At 44.5% G+C, this 11941-nt stretch overlaps 1 protein-coding gene across 1 annotated transcript; it reads left to right on the top strand.

Moving 5' to 3' along the window:
• Nucleotides 1–3284: 3284 nt before the first annotated feature.
• On the top strand, nt 3285–6230 carry LOC105036959 (protein DETOXIFICATION 54). Its single transcript, XM_010912678.4, has 2 exons — nt 3285–4789; nt 5231–6230. The coding sequence occupies exons 1-2, from the start codon at nt 3830–3832 to the stop codon at nt 5771–5773; spliced, it is 1503 nt and encodes a 500-aa protein (XP_010910980.1). The 5' UTR covers nt 3285–3829; the 3' UTR covers nt 5774–6230.
• Nucleotides 6231–11941: the final 5711 nt, after the last annotated feature.

The raw sequence follows: 11941 nt of genomic DNA, 5'->3' as shown, positions 1-11941 counted from the left end.
AATTCATTTACCCATGAGAATGGGTTCTTCTTTTCTTCTCTATGAGGCCTCTTTCCAAGAATCCTATGATTTTTATTACTTAGAATTCGAAGGATGAGGAGACTGTAGAATTTAACACGGGAGTCTCCCTCTAGGCCTTCTATGGAGGACCATTCTGCAAACAAAATTATTCTTGGAAGAGTATCAGCACCGTGGACGTGGCAAATCACAGTATACCATACCAGCATTGGATATCCATGCACGGTGCCTTCCATTAAGAGATGGATGGATGTCCATCTATGCACGATGCATCATTGTTGATAGCTGTCTGTTAGGTATAAATACTCCCAGTCGAAGTTCGTGATGGAAGTGACCCTCCGGGGATCCAACTGACTTTCGACCTCCGGCAACATCTCTTCAAACCTCCCGAGCGGCCGAGCCTCCGCCACACTCCCAAGTTTTGCCGACGGACAGGCTCCCTCCAGCATCGACCAGATTTTTCGCGACGTCCGGACTCCTACGGGAGCCGGACCGCGCCCACGACTTCACCTGCAGACTCCGCACAGGCACCTACGGGAGCCGGGTCTTGTTCCCAACTCCGAATGCAGAAAGGCTTCGCCCGGATTCCTACGGGAGCCGGACTCCGCCCACGACTCGAGCTGCAGGTAAACTTCGTCCGGACTCTTACGGGAGCTGGACTTCATCCCTGACTCTAATTGCAAGTAAGCTTCGTCCGGACTCCTACGGGAGCCGGACTTCACCCCTGACTGTGATTACAGGTGGACTTCGTCCGAGCTCCTACGGGAGCCGGGTCTCGTCCCCAACTCCGAATGCAGAAAGGCTTCGCCCGGACTCCTACGGGAGCCGAACTCCGCCCACAACTCGAGCTGCAGGTAAACTTCGTCCGGACTCCTACGGGAGCCGGACTTCGTCCCTGAGTCTAATTGCAAGTAAGCTTCGTCCGGACTCCTACGGGAGCCGGACTTCACCCCTGACTGTGATTACAGGTAGACTTCGCCCGAGCTCCTACGGGAGCTGGGTCTCGTCCCCAACTCCGAATGCAGAAAGGCTTCGCCCGGACTCCTACGGGAGCCGGACTCCACCCACGATCCGAGCTACGGGTAGACTTCGCCTGAGCTCCTATGGGAGCCGGGTCTCGTCCCCAACTCCGAATGTAGAAAGGCTTCGCCCGAACTCCTACGGGAGCCGAACTCCGCCCACAACCCGAGCTGCAGGTAGACTTCGCCCGGGCTCCTACGGGAGCCGGATTTCATCCCCGACTTCAACGGAAAGAGGACTCCATCCGGGCTCCTGCGAGAGCCGTACTCCAAGCTCCTCTCAGACAGGTAGCCAGTCACATCTCCCCGTCAAACACCCCAGCCGAACTCCGGCCGATAGGCCTGGACCCCCTGGCAGGCCGCAGCAACGGCCACGACTCTGCTCCACCTCCTGCGACAGATTCCACGCGGCTCCATCACTCCCTGACAGGCCGTAATAATGACCACGATCCTGTTCCACTTCCTGCGACGGATACCGCATGATTCTTCCATTCTCTGGCAAGTCGCGACAACGGACGCTGCTCCGCTCCCCGTGGCAGACTCCACGTGGCACGCCCCGGTGATAGCCACGGGTCCGCTCCACTACTCTCCGTAATAAATTTCTCCTGACTCTGGACGGCCCGCTGCCAGACGGTTACAAGCATCGCTATCAGTTTATTGTCCCATCCGCCTATAAAAAGGGGACCCCAGATACGTTATTTTATAAGCTCTCGTTTTTACCTAGAAACTCTGCTAAAATTTTCGTTCGAGCACTCCATTTTTGTTGAGGCAGAGAACTGACTTGAGCGTCGGAGGGTCTTACCGGAGCAACCCCACCTCCGATTTAGACTTCTTTTACAGGTTCGACGGCGACCGCGACTCCAGCTTCTCCGGCGCAAGCAGATTTTGCACCAACACCATCTATTTTATGATGGCAGTCATGGAGTACTATACAACATTTGTAATACAAAATCATGCAAGCTTTCATGTTCATTGCGGAAATATCTAAGATACGGCGAGGAAGTCATATTTGTTAAATTTGAACACGTCTTTTGGAGATCTTTTTAGTCTCCTTTAGCTATTAGTAGTAAGGCGTGCTAATTAAGCAACTAGCATGTTTATATAGAGATCGATTAGATTTTAATCGATTGGATTTGAATCCAAATATAACCGACTTCTCCACCATGCAATCCGCATGGATCCTCGTATAGAGGAAAAAATTAATGATTATTTTTTTTTAATTTAGGTTTTGAAAAATATAAAAAATTTAGGCCTTTAATATAGATGGGATGAAATATATATACACACACTCACATACATATAAAAATTAAATCATTAATGTGGATGGATCGAAGAAATATAAAAAAAAAGTCAATCCATGAATGTAATAAAAAATATAAAAAAAGTCAGATCATTAATGTAAATAAGATAAAAAATATAAAATGCTCGATCATTAATATAGATAGAATGAAAAAATATTAAAAAAATAAATTATTAATACAGATAGAATGGAGGTAAAGTTAAATTTATGTTTATTCTGAAGTATTTGTATTTATTTTGTAGAGTTTATATTTATTTTAAAATATTTTATTTATTTATTTTTATTTATTTATTTATATTTTTTAATTTATTTATATTTATTTTAAATAAATTTATGTTTATTCTAAAAGAGTTTGTATTTATTACATCTAAAGTTGTTTATCGCGAAAAGTAGCTGATCTCATAGATTATATTTGATAAACATAAATTATATAGGATAAATACAATAAATATGAACTATATAAGATAAATATAAACTTTCGATATAATAAATATAATTTCGTTCAAAAAAAATATAAATAAATTTAAAATAAATAATAATAAAATAAATTAAAATATTTTGAAATAAATATAAGTACCGTAGAATAAACAGAAATACTTCAGAATAAATACAAACTTAATCTTGTCCTTAAGAATAAATACAAATTTAATCTTGCCCATCTTATCTACATTAATGATTTTAAATATTTTTCCATCCTATCAATATTTATAACTTTATTTTTATATTTTTAAATTTTAAATGAATGAAAAAAAATATCCATTAATTTTTATTTGGTTGCATAGAGATCCGTATGTACCGAGGGATCGGATGGTGTGTGTGTGTATATATATACCCTATAATCTACCTCCGTGTTTTTGGAGATAAATCCCATCGACGTTATCCTAATCTACCTCCACGTATAAATCCCATCGGCGTTATCCTAATCTAACCTCCACGTACGTGTGTATGTGTGTATAATCCCAGCGAATAATAATACCAAGCAGTAATTCCATTTCCAGCCCACGGTCCACATGATCGCAGAGCTCGCTGCAAGCAGCAGCTCTGCGTCCCTGCGCGCTTGGCGGATCCTCCCGCCAAGCCCAGAATCCGAAACCCCGTCAGACCTCCACAAAACGACACCCCTACACGCCTCACCTCCCCCGTCGGAGCCACCCCCCAGGGCCTTCCGTCTCCCTCGCCCTCGCACGTGCCAAACCCTATTAGTGTTCCGCTACTGCCCTTCCCTCATCGGTGCTACTACCACCCCTAGCCGCCTTCCGCCGCCCAACAGTTCCCCCATAATTAGCAGCGCAGGCACAACATCGCAATTCCCACCCACGCACGGTCCCATCACCCCCCGGTCCACCCGTATAATTTTTGTCACCGCCCGCTCTCCTCCTTAAAACCCCCTATCTCAGGTCCCGACTCGAAGCTTCGAACGGACTTGGGTGGAAGAAAGAAACGCAAGTAAAAAGCCCTACTTTTTTTAACCCGACTTCCTCTGTTATCGAAAATGGCGGAGGGAAAGGAGAAGGGGAGGGACGTGGAGGAGGCCGGCGGCGCCGGCGCTGGCGAGGGGTGGAGTAGGATGGGGAGGATGGTGGCGGAGGAACTGCGGGAGCTGTGGGGGATGGCGCTGCCGATCACCGCCATGAACTGCGTGGTGTACCTACGGGCCATGGTCTCTGTGCTCTGCCTCGGCCGACTCGGCCGACTCGAGCTCGCCGGCGGCGCCCTCTCCATCGGGTTCACCAACATAACCGGCTACTCCGTCCTCGTCGGCCTCGCTTCCTGTCTCGAGCCCCTCTGCTCCCAGGCCTACGGCTCGCGCAACTGGGACTTTCTGTCTCTCTCGCTGCAGCGCGCCATCCTGCTTCTCCTCCTGGCCGCCCTCCCCATCTCCTTCCTCTGGATCAATCTCGGGCCCATCATGGTTACTCTGGGCCAGGACCCGGCCATCACCGCTGTCGCCTCGTCCTACTGCCTCTACTCCCTGCCGGACCTCGTGACGAACGCCTTCCTGCAGCCGCTCCGAGTGTTCCTCCGGTCGCAGGGGGTGACGCGGCCGATGGCGGCATGCTCGGCGCTGGCGGTGGCGCTGCACGTGCCGCTGAGCGCGTTGCTGGCGTTCGGGCTGGGGCTGGGGGTCCCCGGGGTGGCGCTGGCGGCGGCGGCGACGAACCTGAACATGGCGGTGTTCCTGCTGGTGTATCTCCGGAGGCGGCGGGTCTGCGAGCTGACGTGGCGGGGGTGGTCGCGGGAGGCGCTGAGGGGACTGGCGCCGGTGCTCCGCCTGGCGCTGCCGAGCTGCGCGGGGGTCTGCCTCGAGTGGTGGTGGTACGAGATCATGACCGTGCTCGCCGGCTACCTGCCGGACCCCACCTCCGCCGTCGGCGCCACCGCCGTCCTCATCCAGACCACCAGCCTCATGTACACCGTCCCCATGGCACTCGCCGCCTGCGTCTCCACTCGGGTGCGTCAAAATTCGTGCATGCGGTGCTCTCGCGGGGGGCATCTCACCGTCGACTAATGGCATCATGTCATCACATATCATGTTCATGCTACATCATGCGTAAAAAAACGCATCAAGATTAATTTCCTCGGAAAATATATTGAGAGGGGAGGGAGAATATTAAGCTCCTAGCCTCCTCCTAGCCTTCGTGGCCCACCCAGTCGCATCATGCCACGTAGTCATTGTACCATCCCTAGTACATCTCATCACCTCCAACTTCTCACTCACTGTTCCATTGGCATCGATTCCCACCTTCATCTTTAGCATTCCTTCCTAGCTACTTGCTAGAATACTTTCCTTCTCTTTCTTTTTTACACATTAAATTAGCTCGTAGTTACTAATGTAATTAGTATCTCAATTATGGTTGTTAGTGATGTAATTAAATTATATTTATTAATGCAGGTTGGCAATGAGCTGGGAGCTGGCAAGCCTTGGCGGGCCAAGTTGGCGGCCCTGGTGGCGCTGGGTTGCGCGCTGGTGATCGGCGTCGTCCACGTGGTGTGGACGGTGATATTCCGGGAGAAGTGGGCGAGACTGTTCACCAAGGACGCGTCGGTGGTGAGCCTGGCGGCGGCGGTGATGCCCCTCATGGGGCTGTGCGAGCTGGGGAACTGCCCGCAGACCACCGGCTGCGGCGTTCTGCGGGGGACCGCGAGGCCGGTCGTCGGTATGAGGATCAATCTCCTGTCGTTCTACCTCGTCGGCACCCCGGTGGCCGTCGGTCTCGCCTTCTGGCTCCGGGTGGGCTTCGGCGGGCTCTGGTATGGGCTCCTTTCGGCGCAGGTGGCCTGCGTGGTGTCGGTGCTGGTGGTGGTGTTGGGGAGGACGGATTGGGAGGTGGAGACCTTGAGAGCAAAGAAGCTGACCAATTCGGAGCTCGGAGATATAGCTGATGAAGAGAAGAAGGGACTCTTATTAGCTGATAGTAGTGTGGAGGGAGTATAGATAGAACAAGACATTAATACTGCTATTGGATAAGAAGGATGGATGGTTTTTACTTGTACTTTTGGCTGTTGGAGGTGGTGGAGGGATCCACTCTTGGCGTTTTGCTGCTTGCAAGCAGTGGTGGGTGAATGCATGAGATAAGGATGTTAGAGTGTTTAAAGTAGGGACTTGTTTTGGTTGGAAGGATGGCTCTTAGTTTTGGGCTGCTTCTTTGTACATGGTGGGCCTATATGGGCTGGCTTATCTTTTCCTCCATTCTCTTTGCTGTTTCGCTTGTTCTGAGATGGATGTCTAAAGGAAGTGGGGTAATGAATAGGTGTAACTAAATTTGGAGCTTGTGATGCCATGTAGCGGCCACTGCTTTGTTTGCAAAAGGTGGCATGAGATGATGGAAGGCACCAATGTCCTTACTTCAGCTGGAAGCATCTTTTTGTCTCCACAGACATCTACTTTTTGATATGGTTTTACGTAATTATTTATATGTATCCATATGTGCGCGTGCATGATGTTGCACCAATAGGTTCTCATATTAACATTCCATATGGCAACAAAAATGTCGCAGTGTTGGACAAGTTTATTCGATCATTATTCTCCATCCTGGGATATCACACGTTTATTCGATCATTATTCTCCATCCTGGGATATCACTCGCCATGAGAACAACAGATGAGAGCTACAGACAAGGTTGCCCATACTTTAGCTTGGTTTGCTATAATTTCATAGCTTCTATCATGCATGAGATTATGGCATCCACACGCAAAGTCTAGTAGAACTCCTTTTTAGAGTAGTAAGAACAGATTTGCCTTGCAGGTGGGTTACAAAGAGGAAAGCGAAGGAAAAAAAAAAAAAAAAACAAGAAGAAGGAAAGAAAGGATGGACGTCAACCACGTTACGAACGTTTTATGACGTGATTTGCACTTTATCGAAAAAATTTGAGATTATATTGTCGATGCACGCCTTTTGATTGCTAAACTCATCAATTTTTCCACGTTGAATTGAAAACTTTGAGTTGACTGTACCGCAATATATCTAAAGCGTTTTCATGAGCCACCTCTGATTAGGATGTCACAAGGTGTCAAATCTGTGCACCCTAACCCATAAATAGGTACTCATCCTTCTCTCATCCACCATCAGATAAGGGGCAAGGTAACTTATGGAGTACATGCATCACATGATTCCCTTAACGAAAAGTGGTTGTTGAATAATTATTGATTCATGCCACCGGGTTTTAGACTTAGATATCCAATGATAGGGCCCGAAAATGTCTCATTCAATTCATTCAGGTGATAGTTGGAAGTCACGAGCTTAAAAGAAAGTAAATGAGCAACAGAGAATGTGTTCCTCTTTTCCTTGACATGCCATTCCAGAACCACACACTTCTACCCTGGGGCCAATTTTTACTGCTGGGACTTTTGGCCTCTTCATGAGAGCAAGGTATCACCAACCTTTCAGCACGAGCCATCCACCAACTCCATCTTAGGATAACTCTCGACCGCCATCACTTCATGTCACCATCCCTCCAGAACAGATTAAACAATCTCATCAACCATCGTCCGTCAATCGCAAACTAACTCCAGCGACTATTTTTCATCACGGACAGAAAGACGTCAAAATTATTCGATCAGTCATTTATATGATCAGATTAATCGCCAGTAAAAGTGCTTTAAAGAAGGCATGGGACAACACAGGCATGAGAGCTGCTCACAACGCCTAAATACTGTTTGTTTCCAGGGAGTTAAAAGGGAGACCAGGAAACAGCGAAGTACAGAACTAGTCCTGTTTGGTTATCGCTTGCAATGTTCCAAGTGTTTAAGTGGGAAGCTTTCATCTCTGCAGGCTTTTTTAGGGTAGAGCTGGCTACGGAGGGCCATCTTCCCACAGGAGCTTTCCTGACCGCATATGTTCTGCGATGGGTCCAGCGAGTAAATAGGAACCCCCTGGTCACTAACCAGTCTTTTTAATGGTACAGATCAGTGACCAGCATCTAAATACTCATGGCACATAAATTTGTCCGCAGGGGCTTTGGAAAAGGATGTCCAAAAAGCATTGCCACCCAAACGAGCAGCCTTATATACCCTTCCTTTTAGCTCAGGAGTTCATGCTGCGTGGATGCAATGAGCACAGAGGTGAGGGCCCGCCAAAACGAGCACCATGCCTTATAGTGGTTCCAGAGGAATATTCTAGGCTGGGATATTGATATTGAAGTGGAGAAGCTTATGGAGACAGCCACTTGCATCCCATACTGCATGATCCATCCTTCCATAAAGCACATCCATTGCACCAGTGTCAGGCAACACTGCCTAGTAGAAAATATATAACAAATCAGCATTGAGAAAGGTTTATCAAGATATGCCTGTCTCGACATATGGGGCCTGTTGGATATCGCGAGTGTTGGAGTGTCGATGCATTCCTGTACCTATATGGCATGGTTGGTATCATCGTCCAATATAGCTATAGGTGCAAATGAATTGAGTTGCTGCAAACTACTAGAGCTAGACTCGAATTCAACTCGACTCGACTCAATCATTATCAAGCTCAAATAGTTTTTCAAATCGAGCTCGAATAGTAAGATACTTAACTCAAAAACTCACGAATCTATTCAAATTTATATATATTTTTAATAATATTATTTTTATTTATAATATATATTAAAATATATATTATTAGTAAACTAAAATTAAATTTCAAATTCGAACTCGTTGATATTTAAATCCAATCGAGTCGATCTCCAGTTTTATCTATTTTTTATCGAATCGAATTTTGAATCGAAGTATTTTAAGTCGAGTCAAGCTTCCAACTGCTCAGCTCGATTACACCCCTAAGTATGGTAAACCTTGGTTTATAATCTATCCAATATTTTGATAAAATAATAATTTCTAACACATACTCAAAAAAAAAAAAAGAAAAAGAGGAAGAAGATCTATCACCGGAATGAAACAACGGAAAGTGAAGCAAATATTCCCCAATTACGTTTTCAAGTCTCAAGAATGATCCTGGACATGGTGGACGTAAGGGATAGTGAGCTCACCTGGAAAAGTCTTGTGGAGTTTGAAAATTCTGTTTTCGCCCTATGAATCATTAAAAGCATAATGACCATGAATTCTGAAAGACTGGAATTCAGGAAAGGCTGCTTTTATATGATAACATCATAACTACAAGAACAAGCTGTTTCATTCTGGTAATGTTACAGAATGAAAACAGATGCATTAAAGTAACAAACAGTCATGCGGTTCAAGCTTAAAACAACGTCAGATGGGGTCCCGCGTCCCCACAATTAGCCGTAGTTATGAGTGTACTCTCCACGGGCCCCTTCATTAGCCAATGTATCAGCTTTTGGATATCCACAATGAGACAAATTGCCAGGTAGATTTTCCACAACAACATAACAAACAAGCATATCTACTTGGGGCTGTCTTGATGGATCCTACTCACTGTATCTCCAGTTCTTCCATGAATCCCTCGATGAGTGTAGTTATATAAAATAATCGGACAGCTAAAAATTAGTGTAACCGATGCTCAACTTCTCATCTTTGATCACTTGCTCACTGTTACACTAATCTACCACTTTTCCTACTAAATGCAAACTCATACAAAACGGAAAGTGATCTGGAAAACAAAAATATCTTCATATATACACAAACTTTCAATAAAATTACTGACGATCTCTGACCATCTTGTTCATTCAAAAAAGACATATTAGTGGGATTAAACCAAGGATTTGTACCTCCGGACAACATACCAAGCACTAGACCTACGTACAACTCCTTGAAATAGCCATGTCAACAACATATATGAATTGGAAAAAGAAAATAATATACTTCCAACAGACAAAGCAGTCAGAGACTGTTTAGGAGCCCAGGGCCTGAGCAAGTCTGAAAAGAGGACCACATCAATATGTACTTGCATCAAGCAGAATATAATTTGTGCCATTCGTCATATTCTAATATGAATGGCCATTATCATCTTATCCAATTGAGATAACATTATTAACTAGTAAGTAAGATATGTTCAATCTAGAGAATCCATTTGCAGTTTAGAACATATCTTCACCTCAGCTGTTGCTCCGCAAATGCGAGCATAAATATAAACCAAAGGTCTGATATTAACAAGGGATGACAATCACCTAAACTAAAAAAGAAGCATGTATAATGTCACCAACAAGCACAAGTTTGCAACAGTCATTTAGAAAAAATGTTCAATTCAAACAAACAACAAGGACATTGGCTAAAAAAGAGAAAAATGGAAAAAAAAGAAAGGAAATGGCTGAGAGGATGAGAGAGCAAGAACAGACCGACTTCTTAAACTATTGAAATGGTAAAACACCACGGAGAGTCCAACTCCTAATATAGTTGGAAAGCAAAATATACTCAAGCAAGATCTGCTGTATCGATACCGATGCCCGTACTGACATCGGGCCGGTACCGTACCGTATCGATATACGGTACGCTCCGACATACCGGTTCGATACTAGTATATTTTTTTTTAATTTTGTTTCATTTTTTTTTTTAGATCTCTAAATTATTAATTCATAATTATAACTCCAAAATTACATTATAGTGCATATTATTGACATATTTGGATTCAATTTTTGAGTTTGGTAGCGGTACAGAAAATCTTGATATAAAATTTCAAATATATATTTATTTATATTATATTACAACTCTATCATCCTAAAATTAAAAAATATATATCTAAATATGCATTAAAATGTATCTAAACTTTTAAAGTATAAAGCACAAAAAATGATATACTAACCTCAAGATCTGCTCTGTATTTAATATCTCGTCGAGTGTCTGTGATGCTCGTAGATATCTGAATTATTGGCATAGTCTGGAGGAACATCAGTCCATCCTTCTAACCAAGAAGCACTGTACTCCTGAATATTTATCCCATAAAGTATCTTCTCTGGATTGTAAGACATCTCAGATCTCTCACTCAAACTCTGACTTTGAGAAATATCCTTCGGAAGATCGTATGGCTGTGGATGAGCCCATCCAAATATGTCGATAGCAAAATCTGATCCGTAAGATGCTTCAAACTGCACAGGATAATAATCACTAGAAGACAATACCTCGAATGCACCATATCCATATAGATCATAAAGTGACTGCAGGTAAGAAAATCCATGATGCGAGGATGATTCAAATACATCCATGGATTCTACTCCACATGCAAAATCGTCTACAACTACATCGTGTGCTGGACGACTTCTAGGAGCCCATCGTCTATATGAAATCGGCTCCCCACGATCTCTACCGACTCATCCACCATGGTCCTTATCTTGTGTGGCATGTATAAACTGAGACTCACCGATGAATCGAATATCACCATGCGGCTGTCTAATAAGCAGTGATCTCCTGTCCTTCAGTTTCTCTTAAATCATCAGATCTATGACTACTACTACTAGTATCATCATCACTCCCTGATCTCTGAATCTGAGCCAGATAGCTCCTGTACTCTCGAGAGTGGTGCACATGCAACTGTCTTTTTTTTTTCTTTTGTACCCCTCTGTGATTGAGTTTCCTATGATTGGAAAGATGGATGTCTTGTTGCTGACTGCTGACCTCGTCTAAATATTTATCGCTCAAATCTCTGTGACAATGTATTGGACATCGAGTCATGTGATGAATGAGTCCTCTGTGTCCCCTCAAGCTGTAGCTGATCAGCTAGAACCTTATGTGAATTTTTTTTTTTTTGCCCATTGCCCTGAATCCACCTTGATCTCCCTAATTACCACACTGGTTGGTCGTGGAGAGTATCCCAGCTCATCAAGCTCGGGCTCCTGCTGCTGACCTGCAAGTCATCCGAGGATCGGATCGTCGTCTTCGTCAGCATAATCATCTAATGTCGAATCAGTGTACTTTAGTTGTACTTCCTTCTAAATGCATTTTAGCCTCAACCTCAGATTATAGTGAACATATACAAGATCATTGAGACGCTTTTGTGTCAGACGATTTCTCTGTTTGCTGTGGATAAAGATGAAAGTCGATCAATTACGCTCATAGCCACTAGTAAAGACCGTCTGAAAAAGAATGCGGACAGCCATACTTCTCAAATGTTCTGCGAACATTCCAAAATGAATCCATCATTCGGCTGCAAAAGCAAAATTACATATCAAATTTCATGATATTATTAGGCATTTGATGTCAATCTATGTTGCTCATTATT

Source organism: Elaeis guineensis, chromosome 1, assembly GCF_000442705.2.
Source record: "Elaeis guineensis isolate ETL-2024a chromosome 1, EG11, whole genome shotgun sequence".
NCBI classification, from domain to species: domain Eukaryota; kingdom Viridiplantae; phylum Streptophyta; class Magnoliopsida; order Arecales; family Arecaceae; genus Elaeis; species Elaeis guineensis.
The sequence above is the reverse complement of the archived record's forward strand: the minus strand, read 5'-3'. Positions and strand labels throughout refer to the sequence as shown.